Source organism: Pelobates fuscus, chromosome 9 (assembly GCF_036172605.1).
Source record: "Pelobates fuscus isolate aPelFus1 chromosome 9, aPelFus1.pri, whole genome shotgun sequence".
In the NCBI taxonomy this organism is placed as follows: domain Eukaryota; kingdom Metazoa; phylum Chordata; class Amphibia; order Anura; family Pelobatidae; genus Pelobates; species Pelobates fuscus.
Window position 1 is genome coordinate 14,462,610 of NC_086325.1, and position 21,935 is coordinate 14,484,544.

Sequence of the window (21,935 nt, forward strand, 5' to 3'; positions counted from 1 at the left end):
TACACATTTCTCTAACAAGCTGACCATTATAATCTCTTTTTTTTTTTTTTAAATCTTATTGCCCTGTAACAGATGTCACACTCCAGATGTGATGGACTACATATCTCCTGAAGCTTTACCAGCATTATGGCTGTAAGAAAATTATGGGAGCTTGAGTCCACATCTGGAGTGCCGACATTTGCCTATACCTGTAACATGGGCGTAACTTGCTGGGATTTGAGCTTTTCACATTCTGTCTAGGTTGTGTATTAAGAATGGGGGGGAAATTCATTAAAATGTTTTAATTTTCTTGCATTTCTACACGTCCATTTCACAAATAGTTTAACCCTGGAAGGCAAGATAATGCCTGATTGCCAGACCCCATTCCTTTGAGATGACGTTTTGGGTTCAGGGTGACCCTTTAAATATAGGGAATTGTAAACCTATTAAAATCTGGGAAATTACAGTTTGCTTTTAAATTCCACGGCCTGTGTTTAACTACTCCTATCCCAGGAGTTCTGTATTAGATGTGTAGAGGGCTATGGGAGTTGAAAGTAAGCTGTGTTCTGAGGAGACTTGTTAATTCAGTGAAGAAGAATACTTCCAATGACTGCATTTTTTTTTTCTCCACACAGTGAGCTTGATTATTATGACTCTCCCAACGTGAATGCTCGCTGTCAGAAAATTTGTGACCAGTGGGATGTTTTGGGATCGTTGACGCACACAAGAAGAGAAGCGCTGGAGGTGAGAACATGTTTTGGTGACCTAAGGAAGAATTTGTTATTCATGCGGTGTTTTGGTTTCAGGAAAATATATTTAGCTCCATGTACGATGGTTCCTTTTGATGCAATATTCTTGTAGCATAACATATGTGACGCTTTCACATGACCTTAGACTGCAATAAAAACGTTATATGGTGTGTGAAAAACAGGCGACTCTAGGCGTGCACATTACCTGCTTCATTGGGTGGTGGGGTTAAAAAGCACTTTGCGCTAGACTAAAAATGTTTGTGTTTTTTCTTCTTCTAATATAAAGCCACCATCAGGGGAATTTAAAAATGGGTCTTGACGTACCCTGAACTAATTAGATTAAAAACACAATATAGCAGAGACCTCTATGAAACCTCAGTACTAATTTGGAAGTTTCTTCAGTAATATGATTCTTGTATCAGACAAAAGCAGAATTTAATAAAGAAACTTTTATTATTACCTAAAATAGTAACAGTGCATCCAAATATCAGTCAAATTACACAATTTTAGACAGAATATAAAGAAATAAACACAAAAAAAATCGAAATACTTCAGTGTACTAGCAAACCACCAGTATTTGTCTTGAGTGCTTTGGTAAGGAAATGACAATCCACTGCCAAGTGTGATGGTTTTTGTGTTTTTTTTTTATTTATTTATTTTCAGAGGGGGGTGATTTTATTTGAGATACACTTTTAAGTGTATTTTGGATTCTAGGTTGACCCCGAGAGTTTTGGTGGCTGTTGGAATCTGTTTTAAAGTGCAATTATTGTATTTCAAAGCTGACTGATAATTAAGGATGAAATATATTTATGTACAGGTGCTTCAAATATTTGTAACCAGGTCTGATCATCTCTGTGAATCCAGACAATTTAATTTGAGACCAAACATGATATATCTTTCATACACAATGCCTCCTAATCAAATTACATCACAAACACTTCCCGAAATTTTAAGTAAAATTACCCTTCATTGAACATGCAATTTAAATCCTATACATAAAGTTGTGTGTTTCTCATAATCTCTGGGTCCTATCTGATACTACCTCAGCCTTAGAACCAGACACAAATTGTAAATTCCTCCAAACAATGTAAGTAAAATGCAATTGAATGTTTGTTTCTATCTTATTGTAGCAAACAGAAAAGCAGTTGGAAGCCATCGACCAGCTGTACCTGGAGTATGCCAAGAGAGCAGCGCCCTTTAACAACTGGATGGAAGGGGCCATGGAAGATCTTCAGGACATGTTCATTGTGCACACCATTGAAGAGATTGAGGTGATGACATGCTAACCATGTACTTGTTTTGTTTTCCCACACACTGGTTGTATGCACTAAAATTGTGAATTAACAATTAACCAGGGAATTGGAAATTGTCTAAAATAGCAGTTAAACCACTGCAAAATTATTTTGAATTGCTCAGAAGCGGCTCTTGGTTTCAATGTGAAGGTAAACTTTCTTCCATTTTGATCCTCAGGGTCTCATTACAGCCCATGAGCAGTTCAAGTCCACTCTTCCAGATGCTGACCGTGAGAGGGAGGCTATCCTTGGCATCCAGAATGAAGCCCAGAAGATTGCAGATTACAACCATATCAAGCTTGCCAGTGGGAATCCTTACACCGCGGTAACACCGCAGACTATCAACTCAAAGTGGGAAAAGGTAACTGCAAGAGGGTTCCACGAGCTTGACAAAACACCGTCCGTTTCAAGATTTTACCACATGTTCCTTTCTTCAGGTTCAGCAGCTGGTCCCAAGGAGAGACATTGCTTTGAAGACCGAGCAAGACAAGCAACAGTCAAATGAGCGCTTGCGTCTCCAGTTTGCAAACCAGGCCAACGTAGTGGGACCATGGCTACAGTCCAAAATGGAGGTAAATGCAGCACTTTTTTCAGCTTTTATTTTTTTGAAGATCCATATCAGTAGTTGTATTTTGTTCTGCGATAAGTTTACAAATCCGAATTGTACATAAACATTAATGTTCTCTTAAAATGACTGTAAATCTTCATTACACCTCTTTATCTAGTTTCATTCATTTATAAAGCAAATTTATTTTACTGTGAGCGTTCCCTCCATGACATCTACCCATTTTGCAAAGCTATTTTACCAGTATTGGAACTATAATCCAAGTTGTCTTAAAAGGAACTAATAATCAGAATTCTCTGCTTTAGACAAATATTCAGCAATTCTGTTTTTTACAGAAGCTGACTGGCATCATGAATTTATCTGTCTTTGAGAAACAAGGCTCCTGCATGAGGAATGGCTCACTGTTATATGCTTGTTTATACCAGACTCTCTTTTTAATGTAGTACTCCATTCTAAAGAGCTGTGTCCTGGAACCTGCCTGCTTGGTGCACTCTGCTGGCAAGCTCCAGCAACCACTATTGAATTCTATCAGAGTATCAGGACAATTGTATAGGATCGAACTTCACTAATTTAGCTTTTAATAGCAACTTTCTGCTCCCTGTCTTTTTTTTTTTTAATTTTATTTTCACTTGTCTCTTGCCAGGAGATTGGCAGGATTGCCATTGAGATGCATGGTACCCTAGAGGATCAGATGACTCATCTGAAGCAGTATGAACAGAGCGTTGCCAACTACAAACCCAACATTGACAAGCTGGAACAGCAGCACCAACTCATCCAGGAAGCTCTGATCTTTGACAACAAGCACACCAATTACACCATGGAGGTGAGCTTCCTAGCAAAGTATAGGGCTTCAGGTCAAAATAGTGGTCCATGTTGGCACTGATTTAATGCAGAGTAAATGGGTTAAATCTGTGATTTACCATAATCTTAATATCTCCAACATCCTGAGCTCAAAGGCAAAATGTTTATTACAGTCAAGTCTTTTTTTGTCATATGCATGTATCCGGCACGGGCCTGACGTAAGTCCACCTGTACCTGCACTGAATGTGTGTGCTGCATCATTAAGGGGAGATTTTTTTTTTTTTCTTTTCAGCACATCAGAGTTGGTTGGGAGCATCTCCTTACCACTATTGCACGAACTATCAATGAGGTGGAAAATCAGATCCTAACCCGTGATGCAAAAGGCATTAGTCAGGAACAGATGCACGAGTTCCGGGCATCCTTCAACCACTTTGACAAGGTGAGATGCATGTTATATCTTCTCAGGTTACAGTGTTCATACTCTGGTGTATTGACACTGGTAGACTATGGATTATCTTCTGTAAAATATAAGGGTGTTTGTGGGTTTTCTTGTGGTTTTTTTTTTTGGGGGGGGGGGGGATACTTTTTCAAGCAGATAACAAATGCATGAATATTACATTTTATTCAATTTTTATAATGTACTTGGACTTCCATTAATTCTGCTAGATGATGGGATTTTGAATTCGTAGCGAGGTTCTTTATATTTTGCTGTTTGTGCTGCTCTTAGTGGTAGCTATTTCAGTGTTATTCTCTCTTTATGTTGTCTAGATCTATGGGGTAAATAAGGCTTTTTTTTGGTATCTCATATTTTCAGAGCCTTAAATAGGGAGAGGTGAAACTTTGTAGTCATTCAGGTGTTTGTGGAGTCAATGGGCCCTGAGTCAGTGGTAGTTGGGGGAATTCATTGGTGTATTTTTTTTTTTTTTTTTTTTTTTTTCCCCAGATAGCCAGAAGTAATTCACTATATACATGGAAGTGTATTAGGAATGACCTAAATTTGTTTCCCTTTTTTTTTTCTCCATCCCACCCTCCTGTCCTCTCCATTTCCTCTGGGAGGTTAGCACTATTTAACAATAAGACATCACAGAGGAAAGGGTCCATCTGTCCCTTGTCATTGTGTCATTTGTACATTGTGTAACGTGTATTTTTTTTTTTATTTCTCTTCTGTTTGTGTTCTGATCGTCACCATCATGTCATCTCATGACTTGTGTCTCCGGATCCATCCTTCCCTTTCCCACCTTGTCCTGCCCATCTCAGGACCATACAGGTGCTCTGGGACCTGAAGAGTTCAAAGCCTGTCTCATCAGTCTGGGATATGATGTGGAGAATGACAGACAGGTACCCAAATTAGCCGTCTGCTAGTTTCTTTCCTTTCTCTTGGCTGCCTATTTTTCCATATTATTCGCCTTTAACTCCTTTCATGTGGACGACAAAATCACTGCTGGTTCTGTAACCGTTGTTACATATACAACATTCCTGCTTGTATATGTAAAAAGTTTCATTTTTCGTCTTGCTCACAACCATCCCACTGCATTTTTTCTTCTTTCTCTTTGCTGTTGCTTTCTTCTGTGTCTGTCACTGTCTCTTGGAAAAGAAGAGAATTGCTGCCCTGGATGGGGATGACTTCCGAGCTCTTCTTATCTCTACGGGATACAGCTTGGTATGCGCATCTCCATTTTGCCCTGTGATTCACCTAACACCACTTAAAACTGCTGCTGACATGCCCTGTCTAAATTGCCTCCTTAATGGGCTGTTTGTCTTTAGGGAGAGGCAGAGTTCAACAGAATCATGGCCATCGTTGATCCAAACAACTCTGGCATGGTGACTTTCCAAGCATTCATAGACTTCATGTCTCGGGAGACTACAGACACAGACACTGCTGACCAAGTCATTGCCTCCTTCAAGGTGTTGGCTGGGGATAAGGTGAGTGAAGGGCTAAGTCACTTTATGTATTTGCTGGAAGAATTCTTACTGCCAATGTCATTCATGCACCTTCTCTCTGTTTCAGAACTATATAACTGCAGCAGAGCTGCGCCGGGAGCTACCGCCAGATCAAGCAGAGTATTGTATCGCTCGCATGGCTCCCTATCAGGGTCCTGATGCAGTACCAGGAGCGTTGGATTACATGTCCTTTTCTACTGCCTTGTATGGTGAAAGCGACCTGTGAGGGAACAGTAGGGATAGGATTGGGGGGGGGGGGGGGGTCTCTTTTGGTGAAGTGGCAATCACCCCCTATCGGCTAATAATGCCTTCCTATGGCATAGACTGAGCTCTGGAAGAGCAAGGGGAATGTTGGGTTATTCCATGCCCCTATCACCAAGGAGTAATAGGGGGTCATGTTAACTTTCAATCCCTTTGCAGGGAGGGAGGAGGGTGCCAGACCAATCCTCCCCCTCTTCAAAGCTATCTATGCAATGGCTAAGGAGTAAGGGATGCTTGCTCACACTGCTGGCACATATATTGAGCTTCTGGATAATCTTTTCATATCTCACATTCCTCCCCCACCCCCAATCTCCCTTGGTTTATTTATTCCTGGTCCTTTCACACCTGAGTGTGGCGGATTCCCAGTGCTAGAGCAGCTGGGGGTCTCATACTGTGTTTGTCTGCCTCTTATGAGGGCAGCGTTATAAATCTTCTGGAGGGCTCCACACTGCAGGCAGGGGAGAGATCCATTTTTAGTATGCGTGCTTCCCTTGAGCAGTCATAAATATTAAATTAATAGGGAAACACACAGGTCTGTCGGAAAAGGCAGCTAGTGTTCATATGCTCACATCTGTTACAAACACTTCTGGGGCATCTAAGGGAAGACCTTATTGGCAGGACAGTTAGGCCAGCTAAAGATCCCTAAATAATCATGTTGCAGGAGGAGAGGATATGTGAAACCGTGCACATATTCCCCCAATGTTTTATTAAACCGCCACTGTCCTACAACTACATTCCTGTTGCATTTTCTCTGAGGATGGGAATATGCTGCATGCTATTTGGAGGAGCTCCATTCTGTTTGGGGTGTTACCCCTCTTTTCTCCCACCCAACAATTTCACTTTTGGCCCATTTACAGAATAAATACTATGCTATGAAATATTTTCTCTCTCTCTCGAAGGACCAAAAAAGTAAAATTAGAAGGAAAAAAAAAAACTTTAAGAGGGTTACTATTTACTTAATTTAGGGGATTTATGATAAATATATATATATATTCACCTAGCAAAACATATATTTGCAGTTTTTTTTTTTTTCTTTAAATAAAAGAGTGCTGATTTTTGTCTGTAACATTCCTTGTCTCACTTTTTATACTGGCTGCCGTACAGGAGAGAGAGCTTGAGGGGCAGCATCCTACTGTCCATTATTCCTGCCTCTCCTTACACAACAATAAAAGTGATTATTTTTAAGATAGCTTCTGCTGTTTTGTCCTTTGTTACAGATCTGACTTTGAACATTGCCTCTGTGTGGGTCCCAGGGATGGGTGAATGGGGGAATATTATATATCTCACTTTTTACCTGTCAGTTACTCAGCAGTGTCTTCATAAGACTAGCGTTCAGTACTGCCCAATATTATAAAGCTACATGATCCCTTCTGGGCAACCGGGATGACGGTTCCCATTATTTCATGTGTCACTAAAATAACACTTGTACCAAATGTTTTCTTAACCCCTTAAGGACCAAACTTCTGGAATAAAAGGGAATCATGACATGTCCCACATGTCGTGTGTCCTTAAGGGGTTAAGGACACCGCTTCAGAAGCAATTTTAGAATTTTTTTGCAGTTTGTGTTAAACCTCAATTTGCGTCTCTCATTTATTATACCAACACATATTATATACCGTTTTTGTTTGCTTTTAGGCAAAAAAATACTTTAATTTGATGTGTAACATACATATATAAATTCTCACTTATTTAAAAATAAAAAAAGCTAAATAAAGTTACAGGTCACAAAATAAAAGGACTAAAATTGAATTTTGAACCCCTTAAGGACGGAGGCAATAGTTCAAGTTCTGAACAAAATAAAACCTGGGATTTGCGCTATGTCTGTTCAACCATAATTCACCTCTTTCATATTACGTGCACCCACACATAATATATTATCATTTTGTTCAGGAGAAACACGGCTTTCATTTCACATCAAATATTTATATAATAAACCTAATTTAATATGAATAAAATGTGGGGGGGAAAAGAAATAAGTGGGAAATTAAGAAATTTTTTTTTTTTTATTAAGTTCTGCATGACATTTTAACTGAATGCCAGAATACTGTTGGCTTTTACTGCAATAAAAACACACCATTTGTATTCAGCAATTTCTGATTTCCTATGAACAGGTGTTATGGTGTTTTGTAAAGTTACAGGGTGAAACATAGCACATTAAATTTTTCAGTTTATACACATTGAAATTTGCCAAATTAGTAATGTTGCCTTTGAGACCGTATGGTAGCTCAGGAATGAGAATTACCCCCATGGTGGCATACCACTTGCAAAAGTAGAGAATCCAGGGTATTCATTATGGGGAATATCCAGTCTTTTTTAGTAGCCACTTGGTAACAAACACTAACCAAAGTTAGCTTTCATATTTAGTTTTTGTGTGAAAAATGCAAAAAACAGTCACAAACACAGGCCAGAGTAAGCGTTCATATTTGTTTTTGGCATTTTTCACACATATGAAAGCTAACTTTGGCCAGTGCTTGTGACTAAGTGGCTACTAAAAGACTGGGTATACCCTACTTGCAATACCTTGTGTTGTCTACTTTTGCAAATGGTATCCCATCATGGGGGTAATTCTCATTCCTGGGCTACCATACGGTCTCAAAGACATTACTAATCTGGTAAACTTCAATGTAAAAAAAAATGAAATTACAGGGCTTATATTTGACTCTCTAACTTTTCAAAACACCATAAAACCTGTACATGGGAGAGACTTCTCTGAACTCAGATATTATGATTTCAAAACTGTAAAACTTATCACAACAATATTGTCAGAGAGTGCCATTTGTGTGTGAAAAATGCAAAAAAACTTTACTTTCGGACAATATCATTGTTATACAAATAACCTTTTAAAACCTTTAATCCCTTCAGGACGGAGTCAATAGTACACGTTCTGATCAAAACAAAACGTAAACAAAAACTGGAATTTGCGCTATATGTCTGTTCAACCGTAATTCACCTCTTTCATATTAAGTGCACCCACACTTATTATATATCATTTTGTTCAGGAGAAACAGGGCTTTCATTTCATATAAAATATTTATATATGAAACAATTCTTTATGAATAAAATTAAAAAAAACTGAAATTTTAATTATTATTTTTTAATTTGTAGTTCCGCCTCACATTTTAGCTGTAAATGTCATAATACTGTTAGGTTTTACTGCAACAAAATGCACATATTTGTAATCAGCGATGTCTCACGAGTACAACAGTACCCCCCCATTAACAGGTTTTATGGTGTTTTGGAAAGTTACAGGGTCAAATATAGAACGTTCCATTTTCAAATTGAAATTTGCCAGATTAGTAATGTTACCTTTGAGACGGTGTGGTAGCCCAGGAATGAGAATTACCCCCATAATGGCATACCATTTGAAAAAGTAGACAACCCAAGGTATTGAACGTGGGGTATGTTTAGTCTTTTTTAGTAGCCACTTAGTCTCCCGAGTAAAACAGTACCCCCTATATACAGGTTTTATGGTGTCTTTGAGAGATACAGGGTCAAATATAGTGCTTGCGAATTTATTCTCTGCACTTTCTCCCTGTGTTGTCAGGCATGTCAATCAAATTTTAATGAATCAAATCACATAATTATGATAAATTACTTAAATATACACGTAGAATTTTAATATATATGCATTTATAGGTATATAAATTCTACGTGTATACTAATGTAATCTTTTATGTAATTATATGTATTTCTCTCTATATATATATATATATATATATATATATATATATATATATATATATATATATATATATATATATATATAATTTATTTATTTATTTTGTTATTAATATATATTGGAAACAGAATACACTTAGAATGACATTCTATATATATCTATATATAAAATACAAATAACCGCAAATAAAAATTATATATATATATATATATAATTTTTATTTGCGGTTATTTGTATTTTATATATAGAATGTCATTCTAAGTGTATTCTGTTTCCAATATATATTAATAACAAAATACAGTTAGAATGAAATTACATATGAATATAATTTATTTTAAATTTTGTTTCAGTATTTTATTTATTTATTATTGTAATTATGTGTGTGTGTGTGTGTGTGTGTGTGTGTGTGTGTGTGTGTGTGTGTATATATGTAGATCTATTTATTATATATATATATATATGTGTATGTAGATCTATTATATATATATAATATATACATATTATATATGTAACGTCATTTAAAGTGTATTTTAATACTAATATTAAAATACATTACGTATGACGTTACATATATGTATATATATTATATATATATATATATATGTACTTATTATTATTATTATTATTATTATTATTATTAATATATATATATGGCATTTTAATTTATTTTATAACATTTTAATTATTTTTTTACACTACCTACCAGCAGGGGGACTGTCTAATATTTTAGACAGTCCCCCTGCTGGCAGATCCATAGCCAGCTATAGGGGGCCTCATTTGCCGGAGGGGGGCTGCCTGGGCTCTCAGGCAGCCCCCCAGAAGAGGATCGCGGCGGAGGTGAGTACGCCGGACCTCCAGGGGCTGCAAGCCGTTACGGCGTTCTATGCCACCGCAACGTCTTTAAAGCCACGAAGGCATAGAACGGCGTTAAGGGGTTAATATTTGTGTTCAGTGTGAACAGTACCCCCATGTACAGGTTTTATTGTCTTGGAAAGTTACAGGGTTAACCCCTTATGGACACAGCTTAAAAAGCTTGTCTTACCCTTAAGCACACAAGCCTTTTTTGCTTTTTGTGTTTAACCCCTTAAGGACCAAAATTCTGGAATAAAAGGGAATCATGACATGTCACACATGTCATGTGTCCTTAAGGGGTTAAACGCAACTTGCATCTGTCATTTATTGCACAGACATATTATTATATACGGTTTTGTTTTTTTTTAAAGGGCGATAGTCCCCTTTCGTTTTAATGTGTATTCTACTTAATTTTTTTTTTTTCCTCCTACCATCATAGATTTATCATAAATTGTGTGAATATGCACTATCTTTAAGTTACTATGTTCTTAACCAAATATGAAAAAGTTAAGTTTTCATAACATAGAAATAGGTAACCCAATATCCTTAGCAGTACATGCCAACCTTTCTTGTAGTCCTTAGCTTTTGGGTTAACCCTATTTGGAGTGTACTCAGAGATTTAGCTCTCTCCCTTTTCTTGGATTTCATGTGAAAATACATGAAAGTATTACAAAAAATAAATTTTATTTATAATACACATATATTTATATATTCAAATATTGGAAAGGAGTAGGCACTCGCAGGACTTTGTTATGAAAAAGTAAAAAAAAAGTTTTTTTTAATTGTGCAGCATCAATGTTTCGAACCCACTCGTGGTCCTTTCTGAAGCCCACACCAACACTTCTGGTCTCAGAGGTAAACATAAAGTCTCACTCTCCTCAGGAGCTGCTGCAGCCAATTAAATAAACCTATGGCACTGTATGGCATGGGTTAATATACTGATCACTTGTAGACAGGCATGTACATGTATTACATAATCCGTAATATTCACTGCCATTCCTGAACTGTGATGCCGCTCATTCCCGCGCTAATGGCTCTACACTACAGAGTCTAAAATAGAAGATAAATGCGGTTTCTAGTGCTTACAATGTCCAAACGTGAAAGGCAGCTATTTCCCCCCAAATCAGAGTCGCTTTTGTCTGGTCGTTGATGTAGAGGAGATGAAAAATTGGAAGAAACGCCTTGGAGGGGTCCTCAAATTCCAAGTGACATAGTGGGAAAAGAGAGGAAAAATATATGGTGCAGTATGTCACATTTTCTAATTTAAAACAAAAGGAAATACATATATAGCGTAGGGAGCTATCTCTTAGCTCTGGATGTAGCACCTGGGCAGTATAATCCCCGCCTACGGACATAATGATAAAATCTTGGTCCGACTGAATCAGTTATGCATATGTAACATAAACCCAAGAGTAAAAAATAGTGCAATCTCTACTCTGGGGATATAGGTGCATACGTCTTTCTAGGGGTGGGTAAAAAAATAAAACACTAAGTATAGTGCACACCCTGTGGCTATAAGAGCATATAAAATAGGAAATGCACTCACTACTTTGAGAGCAGAAAGAAGGTTTTGCTCAATCCAAAACGCTTGGGTGGTATATCTCCCACCAAGGAAAATTATGTCTCACCCGGCAAATCAGGAAGGAACTTGATTTCATTCACTGCATTTGAGAAAGCCTACCCATTAGGTGAAACGCATTGTGATTTGTATACTTGTTCCTATATTTGCTTTTATTTATGTGAGTAATAATGAAGTTTAATCTATATTATACTCTTGGACCTTCCTGATGCTTCTGAAGATGATGCATCATTTTCCTTGGTGGGAAATCTATCACCCAAGATTGAGTTGGATTGAGCAAATCCTTCTTTTTGCTCTCAAAGAAGTGGTAACATTTTTATTTATTTTTTGTAAATATTTTTGTTTTACGGTAAGGAGGAAGTCATTCAGATGCATATGAGACCTGCGAGTCTCAACGTTTTGCAAACCGCAAAGTAGCAATCATAAATGCAAGGATTAGACACGCAGGTCTATGAACATGGCAATAATTAGGAGACTCGCAGGTCCCAAATCGTAGAGTAAGCAACCTTAATGCAAGGGATTCATAGATGGACTGTATGAGTGTAACTGTAACATGTTTAGACTCACATGTCATTTTTTTTTTTTTTTTTTTTAATTCTTTATTTTTGTCGTGCATGTATCACCAACAGTTACTCAAAGCTACCTCAGCTTCTGAGTGCAATTTACAGTATTCAACAGAATCACAGGTGGGTACAGCACAAATTTTAGATTATAACAAAAAACAGAACTGTGGCGAAACCAGCTTCGCCACTGTGAACTGGAGAGGCCTGGCTGCTAGCCTCCTGCCCTGCGACTACGGCCCCTGGACATATTGTACTGGAAAAACTATATTTGGGCATGTAATAATGTATATTACTGCTACTGGGCCTTTAAGGGCCATCCGTGGATCTATGGGGACTTTTGGGATACTGTACCTTTAAGACTGTGGAGCGTAGTACAGTAATCCTGCCTTTAATACTTTAATGTCATGTATGTATTTTTGTATGCAGTTAAACCTGGGTTATATATATATATATATATATATGCAGCATTCATCTGATTGTTCGGTAGAATCACTCCATTCATTGTATTGAGGAAACTACCGAACAACCAGACCACCCAGGACTAAGTGTGCCTCCAATTACCGTTTGCAACAATGTTGCAAACGGGTAATTGGCAATCAGTGTAGTGTGGTCTTTGTCCTCTGGGTGGCCGCCATTCGGGAAACAAACACGTGGCGGCGGCCATCTTAAACTACCGAACAGCGGTGTTTTGCCGTCGAGTGTCTGGAACTGAAATCGGACACTCGACTAGGCAAACACCGCTAAGACCTCCAGACTTCCAGGATTTCGTGGGGAAACTACCGAACGGCTCGTCGTTCGGTAGAAAGAAACGTACGAACTAGGGGATTCATGCGAATCCCCCTTAGTCTCTATAACACCAGTAATTCGTCTGTTTCATTCACTTGTTTGTGACCGACCGCAGGGCCAAAATGCATGGAACTGTTTTCGGATACTTTACCCATGCGGTCGGTCAAATCTTTGGAACCCCATATCTCCCGAACCGTTCATCCGAATGACTTGATTCTTGGATATGTTGTCCCCCTGAATAAGGGCTATCAGGGGGATACCTGTTTTGGAGGTGTAGCATATGTATTTGGGGTACATCCAGGAATTGGGGAAAAGGGTGTACGGTATAATTATGTTAAGTGCTAATCTAAGGGGAGGAAATGTGTGGAAGGTACATCCATGTGATTGGTTAAATTCATCCTCCCCCTGGGAGTGTCCTGTATGTACTTGTTTGTAATAAAAGCCAGACTGGGTGTCCCAGTCCAGAGTTCCTGTTTTACCCTCAAAGTGAAGTGTCGTCTCATTATTGGGGGAAGGATTTATTGTATGCTGTTCCAGTTGACTGCTAGGAGTACAAGCCTATTCGTATGGTTCCTATTCAATGGTCTACAGCATTCATATGCTTGGGAGAATTTAAAAGGTTTCTCGAATTCGGTGATTGTGGTGTCTGCCAGAGTGCTTGGAGTCCTCAGGAAGCGCTAGGAGCATCCATTAACGGAGGTACCAAGTCTGGGTGCCAGGCGATCCGTTACAAGAACATTAAAAGAAAACTACACCATCAGTTAATGTTGAGTTGGAGAACACGTAGCGTTTCATACATGGACAGGACCAAAGTCTGTTGTGACAAGTAGAGGCATTCTCACCTCCGATGTTACCCATTTATATAAGAAGAGGCTAGCGGACCCTGGGGTATGCCCGGAAATCTTCAAGGAGAACCTCGATACAGTACAACCAATGCTCTCTCCTATACAATACACATGTACATTGTCATCACATGCCTATCTCTGGCCAATGCCCAAGGTGACCGCTGCTGAATAGGAGGAAGTGTAAAGTGCGACTGGCGCGGCAGTTAAGCCAAGTTACCAGTCTCAATCAATGTCTAACTTATAGACTACATTGCTCGTCCGACCGTGTCTCCGGGCTGATGGAGGTGTAAAAATAACTCCGCCTCCCATGGAGAATCCAGAGGGAGGGGTGCGATAGTGATTCATAAGAAACAAGAAAGACAAGAGAAATTAACAGAAAGAAAAAGACGAGACTAAGAAAGTTAGAAAAATAAAGTAAGGCGAGAGAGAAAAATGAGAAGTAGAACAGCCATCTAAAAAATAGAAAGCAGATTAGATGTGGGGAGAGGAAGGGGAAGGAAAAGAGAGGGGGGGGAGAGAGAGGGGGGCTTCCTACGTGAGGCCATACATTCGTTCACGAGATGAAGTGCCGTCAAGCTCAGCCTGAGCCCAATAGACTACTGTCCCATGGCTCCCAAATCTTTTTAAACGAACCTATTGTCCCTCGCACTCTTGCAGTCAAGTCGTCCATGATTCTACACTCTCTAATCCTAGACGTCACTCCGGAGAAGTCGGGGCCTTCTGGGGAAAGCCACGCGATCGCTATGGCCCGGCGTGCGCTCAGGGTAATCTTATGCACCAATTTTTGTTCCCTCTTGGTCCAGCCCTCTAGAGACCTATTCAGCAGGTACACCCAAGGGTCCATATGCAGGGGTCTGTTGAATGTCTGCCTCAGGAGGTCCTCTACCGACCTCCAGAAGCCGGTGAGTTTTGGGCATTCCCACCACATATGGATATAAGTGCCCCGGGAACCGCAACCCCGCCAGCAGTCATCGTTGTCTAACCTGTGCATGCGATACAGTTTAACAGGCGTGGTATACCACCGCAGCATAGTCTTCCACGCCTGCTCTTGGAGAGTGACACAAATCGAGACAGTGGAATTCGCCTCCCAGATCTCCCTCCACTCCAAACCCTCCAGAACTTCGCCCAGGTCCGCTTCCCATTGATCAGTGTAATTTAAGTTACCCCATTCACTGGTTTCTGCGCTTAAGTGTGCGTACAGAAGCGTAATCATACCCTTGGGGGTGGTCCCATTGGAGCAAAGCCTCTCATAAAAGGTCAACGGACCCAAAGCAGCCTTCTTAATGTGGGGTTTGTTGGCAAAGTCGCGAATCTGGACGTAGCGGAAAAAATCTGCAGGGGTGAAATGGGCACTTTGTTGTAGCTCAGTAAATTGGACCACCGAGCCATTTTGGTAAAGCTGGTGTAGACGTTGGAGCCCCGTTCGTTCAATGTTACGGAATTCTCTGGGTGCCATGCCGGGGGGAAAATCCCCGTTTCTAAGGATCGGGGTCATCGGAGAGGGAGACGTCGCCAGTCGGTATTTGAGATGACATGCGTCCCAAATTCGAATATAATTGAGGATGGACGGACACGTACTCCGTATAGTGGGTCTATGCTCTTTGGGGACCCACGTTGTGAACTCGGGAGCATCGACCCCTACCATCATAGATTCTATGTCCGCCCATCTTCTCTCCCCTGGCGGGGAGTGCCACATGGCTACCTGCGTAAGCTGGGCCGCAAGATAATAGAAGTATAGATTTGGTAAGCCCAAACCCCCTCTATCCTTTCTTCTATACAGAACTTGGCGAGAAATTCTATGCCTCTTATTCTGCCAGATAAAGTCCCCAATCGATCGTTGCAAATGGACCAATTGGGCTTTGGTGATGCGGATGGGAAGAGCCTGAAATAAAAACAATATATGTGGCAGAATGTTCATCTTGACAGAATGAATACGGCCTATCCAGGAGATGGGCCTATCTGTCCACTTATCAAGGTCGCCCATTAGGGCTCTAATCGTCGAAGCATAGTTAGCGTGGTATAGGCGATCAGGGTCAGCGGTCAGGTGAATCCCGAGGTACTTAACGGAATGCGCTTCTATCTTGAGTTGATACGTGTCCTTGATCCGTGTGATCACCGCGTCCGTGAGGCATACCGGGAGAGCACTAGATTTCTGAATGTTCGCCTTATAACCTGATAACTCGCCGTAGTCTGCCATGACCCTCTGTAGCGCCAACATGGAGTCAATAGGATTCGTAACAGTCAGGAGTACGTCGTCCGCATAGGCCGACACTTTATATTCATCGGCTCCTACCCTGACACCTGTAATATCAGGGTTTCGTCGGATGGCTTGCAGTAGCGGTTCTAAGGCAAGCACAAATAGGAGGGGGGAGAGAGGGCAGCCCTGCCTAGTTCCGTTATACAGCCGGAACGGAGTCTTTGGAGCGCCCGTTATTTGGACCTGCGCTCGGACATCATGGTACATTGCTCTCGTCACCATCACATATTCGTCTGGAAAGCCCATAGTCTTCAATACCGGGAAAAGGAATTGCCATCGTGCCCTATCGAAGGCTTTTTCTGCGTCAATGGACACCGTCAGGGTGGGGGTGCCGGTGGTCTTCTGTTTCCATATCAGGTCAATGTTCCTTCTGGTATTTTCAAACAGCTGTCTGCCTTGAATGAAACCGACCTGATCTGCGTGTACTAGGGTGGTCAATAGGGGGTTCAGCCTGTCCGCTTGAATCTTTGCTAGGATCTTCAGGTCGTGGTTAATTAAAGATATGGGCCTATAATTTTCCGGGAGGAGCGAATCCTTTCCCGGTTTGGGCAGCAAGACTATGGTGGCCAAAGACATATCAGGATCCAGCCGGCCCCCCTGACGCAGATGTGTGAAGAGTCGAATCAATTGTGGTATGAGTTCTTCCCGAAAGGTTTTGTAATAGGTGCCATCGAAGCCGTCCGGTCCAGGCGCCTTATTCCCTTTCAGGTGAGATATAGCTTTGTCAACCTCATCCTCCGTAATTTCGGCAGCCAGCGCTCCTGCAGCTTCTTCGCTCAATTTGGGCAACCCCAGGCTATCTAGATATTGGAGGATCTGGTCCTCCTCTCTCCCTCCGTGATGACTACCGCCGGGCGAGTGATTGTATAAAGTCTTATAGAAGTCCTCAAAAACCCCCGCTATCTCGGCGGGTGTCAGTTTCGTGGTGCCATCCGGATGTCTGATAGCAGTAATATGGGCCCTGTCCTGTCTAGGTCGGAGAGTCCTGGCAAGAAGGGTGTCCATTTTGTTGGCACTTTCGTAGTAAGTCCATTTGGACCATACCATGGACCTGGCCGCGTCATCCAATAACAGCGTACGTATGTCTCTCCGGACTGCTTCCAATTGCCTATATGTTCTCTCTTCCGGCGCTGTCTGGTGTTTCTGTTCCAGTGTTCTCAGTTGTCCCAGGAGCTTTTCCAGAGTCTGGTATTTCAACTTCTTCTTCCTGGTGGCCAATTTAATTAGAGTCCCCCTCATGAAAAAGATGGGAAAAAGGAAGGAAGAAAGGAGAAAAAAAAGGAGGAGAGGGAGAGAAGACAGCGTCCAGACTCAATCTGACACCAAGAAACTCTGGTCTTACCAAACGCCAGAGTGTTTTGGGAACGTGTTCCCACCTTCCAGCCACGGTCAACGTAGGGAGGAACAACGGGACAATGAGCTCCCAACTTCAGGCGCCCCCTCACAGCTACTCCCGCCTTAGTAAAGCCTGCCCCCCCGTTCGGTGGCCTGAAGGGGTCCCCTGCCCCAGCGGTGACCTTGCCCGGTTGGCCTAGAAAAAACAGGCTGCCCCTCAAGGACGGACTAGCCCTCAGTATTAAAGCACCCAAGCGCCGGGAAAAAACGGCCTGCATAAGTCTAATATGCGACTTATCGGGGAAGGAAGGGGGGGGGAGGGGAGGGGAGGGGAGGGGGGGGAAGGAAGGGGGGGGGAGGGGAGGGGAGGGGAGGGGGGGGAAGGGGAGGGGAGGGGAGGGGAGGGGAGGGGAAGGGGAGGGGAGGGGGGGGGGGGGAAGGGGAGGGGGGGGGGGGGGAAGGGGAGGGGAGGGGGGGGGGGGGAAGGGGAGGGGAGGGGAGTGGGGGGGAAGGGGAGGGGAGGGGAGCTTGGGGAGTATATAAGGAGTTCCTTGGCGCTGGGCACTTGGACATCATATGTTAAGGTTTGGAAGGAGTGGGACGAGACAGTACAACAGGTAGGGGAGGGAGAGCTCGTCGGCTAACCAGTTAGACGTGTTGTTATGGATTCTGTGTCGTTTGTTCGCGAAAGGAGCATCGCCGTCCATGGTGGACAGGCATATGTCGGCCCTGGCGTTCCTATTTATATTCAACGGGTGGGAGGATATCACAAAACACTTTCTGGTAAAGCAAGCGGTGCGGGGCTTTCGGAAGGGTAGAAAGTCGGACGCGTAGAGGCCGGTATCGTTTAAACTATTACAAGGGAAACGCTACCTGTCATATGTTTTTCACAATTCGAGGTTGCGTTATTTACAGGGGCGTTTGTTTGGGCCTTTTTTGGGGCGTTTCGGATTGGGGAGTTGGTCAGTGCCAACAGAGCAGGGGTTGGCGGGTTGCAGATGGAAGATGTGGCGATCAGTGCAGATAGGGTGCGGATTCGGTTGGATCGCTCACAGACAGATGTTTTTGGCAAGGGTTGTGCGGTGACTCTGTTTGAGTTGCCGGGGTCTGGAGTATGTCCAGTGGCTTGTGGGGCCAGGTTCCTCGAGCTACGGCCAAATGTAAAGGGATGTTTCTTCATACACGCTGACGGCTCGGCGCTGTCACGTTTTCAATTTGTAAGGGTCTTTCGGCTGGGCTTAAGGAAGATGGGCTTGGAGCCCATGCAGTTCGGTAGACACTCATTCCGTATCGGAGCGGCTACTGAGGCAGCAAGCCTGGGGTTAGGAGAGGAACAGATCAAGTGGATAGGGAGATGGGAATCGGTTCAGTTCCGCTCGTACGTACGGCCGGACAGGTTGGTTTGAAGTGGAATATGGGGGGCAGTGAATGGTGGGGGTTGCGTTGCCGTTTCACTGTTTTTGTTTCATTTCAGGTTGGTCGGTGTGGATAATTGGGCATTCGTATATTCACTGGGCGCAGAAGAGGGCTGCAGTTAAAAGACAAGGAACGGGGGCGGGGCCGGACCGCCGACGGGATCAGACACGCTTTGTCTGAGCTCCCGCTTTGAGGCCCGAAAATGGCGCAAACTGGGGGCAAAATCCTCCTAGCCACCTGCAACAACTATCACCCTGATCCCCAGATCCTGGGGTTCGAGGGGATACCCTTCAAGAGGCCCTCCGTAACCCGACGAAGGCCCAAGGCGTGAGGAGCTTGAGCCGGGATGAGACGGCCGCTCTCCCGGGTCTCCGGCCGGTGTCCGGCGTCCCCCCCCCCCTCTGGACCGGGGGGGTCATCCCGGTCTGCATACCAGCAACTCCTGCCATGTCACGACACGCGGGGCCGAAACTACCACCCTGCTGCTGTAGAAAACCCACCGGCGGTATTCCCCAAAATGGCCGCCGCACGCCAACAACATGTGCGAGCTAGAGCGATCAAAGCTGACCGAGGGGAGGCCCCCACTATGGAGACTGCTCAGGCGGCGCGGTACAGCGACAGGCAAGCCGGCGCAGAGGCATTCTCTGACACTGACCAAAACTGGATCCCCTGTGACCACTCGGCATTAGTGGCCTCCACATGGGCTCAAAGCCCTAGCACCACAAGATGGCGGATCATCGTGCAGGAGCACCACAAGACACCCAGACACAGTACAGCCTCATGCTCTTGCGGAGGGGGCATACCTGCATGGGACATGCCCGCTGCGGAGCGACCAGCGACCTCCCCAGCGACTGTGCAATGAACGAAGGGGTATGAAGACCCGGACGGCTTTCAGGCACGTTCCAGGGATGGCGCTGGCAGACCCTGTTTAACCTGGTGGACACCTGATATGATCCAGCTTACACAGACTTAAGTTTATATTTTCTTTTTTATTCCTTGCATGCCTTACTTTAGCCTATGGGTCTAACACATGGACACATTCTCTCCCCAACAACCAGAGCAGCAAATATCCAAGTTTTACATGCCATGCACCATATCTTGAGTAATATGTTTTTATTACGTTTTTGACTTATAATCAATAGGTAACTGCTGATCTGTTTGCATGTCAATTTGCTAGAAGGTACACAGAGAGACTCATGTGGGAATACCGTGCTTATGATCTCCCCCCATACCTCTAAGCTTGGCAAGCTCTGCCTCTGCGCAGATTACCTAAAGCTAACTTCGTGCCCGGTTCCAGCAGTAAATGCCTGTATGTTATGCCTACTATCCCTGCTTTCCAGGAGATCGCTCCATTATATGTTAACTTATGTAGGAGACTATAAGCCAATATAACACACCTGCGATTATCTTTCTATAGCGCCTCATAAATATTACGTTTGAATTTAACCTGAAAAACAGATGCGCTTGATGCTCTAACATAAAATTGTCACTAGCTTGTTATAACGTACAAAAAAAAAAAAAAAAAAAAGTGCAGTTTCTGAGTACCACATTGTCAGTACTAATGCTTAATCCATGTGTGCTGTTGTGGCACTTGATATATGCTTGTAACTTCTCATGCACAAACAAAATAAAGAATTTAAATTAAAAAAGACAAGGAACACAGATGGGCTTTCCTCTGGAATGGGTGGAGTTATCCTGGTTTGGTTTTTGGGGTTTTGGGTGGCAGCGCATAAGTTTTAAATTGTTTAGTAAGGTCACGAAGGGAACCTTTACGGATGTAATAGTGGTTCACGGCGGGGGGAACGACTTAGGGTTGGTCCCCCAACGGGAACTGGTTAGGTGAATGAAGAGGGATATGGATCGGCTGCAGGAGCTGGTTCCTGGCGTCGGGGTTTGTGTGGTCGGAAATGGTGCCTCGCTTGAGTTGGAGATACGCCAGGGATCCGGCTGCAGTAGCTCGATGCAGGGGCAAGGTCAATAAGACCATGGCCGCGTTCATATGCAGGATAGGTGGCGTAGTGGTACAGCACCGGGAATTGGAGGAAAGGCTGCCAGGGTACTTTAGGAACGATGGGGTACACCTGTCAGACGTTGGTTATGATCTACTTAATTTGGGTTTTCAGGACGGTATTGCACAAGCCCTGTTTAGGTGTTGTGGGGGTCGCACATGAGCTTAAGGATATCAAGTCATGTGCTGTGGCGGAAAAGGGCTTGTTAAATAGGACTTTTGGTGGAATAGGAAGTGGATAGGCCAAGGTCTAGGCTGGAGTAGGACGGAGTTAAAGAAGTGTTTGGTAGGTTTAAGCTCATCGGTGGCTACGAACCAAAGGGTGTAGGGGTGTCTGGGTACACCCCTACAGTTTACCAGATGGAGGTGGGGCCTCTTTGGTAGGCCGTGTGTTATACGTTATGTATTATTTGGAATGTTAATTGATGTTCCTTGGTAGGGTCATTGTCAGGGTTATTGGGCAAGAGCGATTGGAACGGAATTAGTACTTGTGACAATGACCCTAAATTGTTAATTTACATATTTATAATAATTTAATAAAGCTGTGGACTTTATACTCCAACAGAATAAATTGGTGTCCGAGTATTATTTAAGTTAAAGGTTTATCACATGCCGAATAACGACTGTGCACATGTCATGTAATCCTGCAACCTATTTGTTCTCTTCTGTTTTATTTGTCCTTCTATTTTAACCTATACTTTTATTTATAAGTTTTCTTATTATTTACTTTCATTCCTGTTTATAATCTATTTAGGGCATATTGCCCAAGCCCTGTGCATTATGGTCAAACATCTCCACTTTGGTCTTGTTTGTCCAAAGGACATTGTTCCAGAAGTCTTGTAGTTTGTTCAGATGCAACTTTGCAAACCAAAACAGTTCCAGAGAATTAGGCTGTGCAGTCGGGCTACTTCAGGGACTCGAAGTAACATATAAAATACCATGTTTGAATGCCGCTTCGAACCACTTCAACTGTTTGGGAGCTTGAAGTGCCGCTTCGAAAGTTCAAAGTGTTCCTGGTATAAGTTCA

At 42.7% G+C, this 21,935-nt stretch overlaps 2 protein-coding genes across 3 annotated transcripts in view; one reads left to right on the top strand and one right to left on the bottom strand.

The window, feature by feature from the left end:
* Positions 1-6,777, top strand: part of ACTN4 (actinin alpha 4) — a 34,074-nt gene extending 27,297 nt beyond the window's left edge. For both annotated transcript variants that reach the window (XM_063431230.1, XM_063431231.1), the window contains exons 13-21: positions 615-723; positions 1,859-1,999; positions 2,199-2,381; positions 2,458-2,592; positions 3,229-3,408; positions 3,679-3,825; positions 4,644-4,724; positions 5,151-5,309; positions 5,395-6,777. In XM_063431230.1, coding sequence (XP_063287300.1) covers positions 615-723; positions 1,859-1,999; positions 2,199-2,381; positions 2,458-2,592; positions 3,229-3,408; positions 3,679-3,825; positions 4,644-4,724; positions 5,151-5,309; positions 5,395-5,553 — 1,294 coding nt within the window. In that variant the 3' untranslated portion in view covers positions 5,554-6,777. The remainder of the gene's footprint in view (positions 1-614; positions 724-1,858; positions 2,000-2,198; positions 2,382-2,457; positions 2,593-3,228; positions 3,409-3,678; positions 3,826-4,643; positions 4,725-5,150; positions 5,310-5,394) is intronic.
* The window catches only part of MRPS12 (mitochondrial ribosomal protein S12), a 295,484-nt gene that overhangs the window by 174,344 nt on the left and 99,205 nt on the right, over positions 1-21,935 (bottom strand). The window lies entirely within an intron of this gene.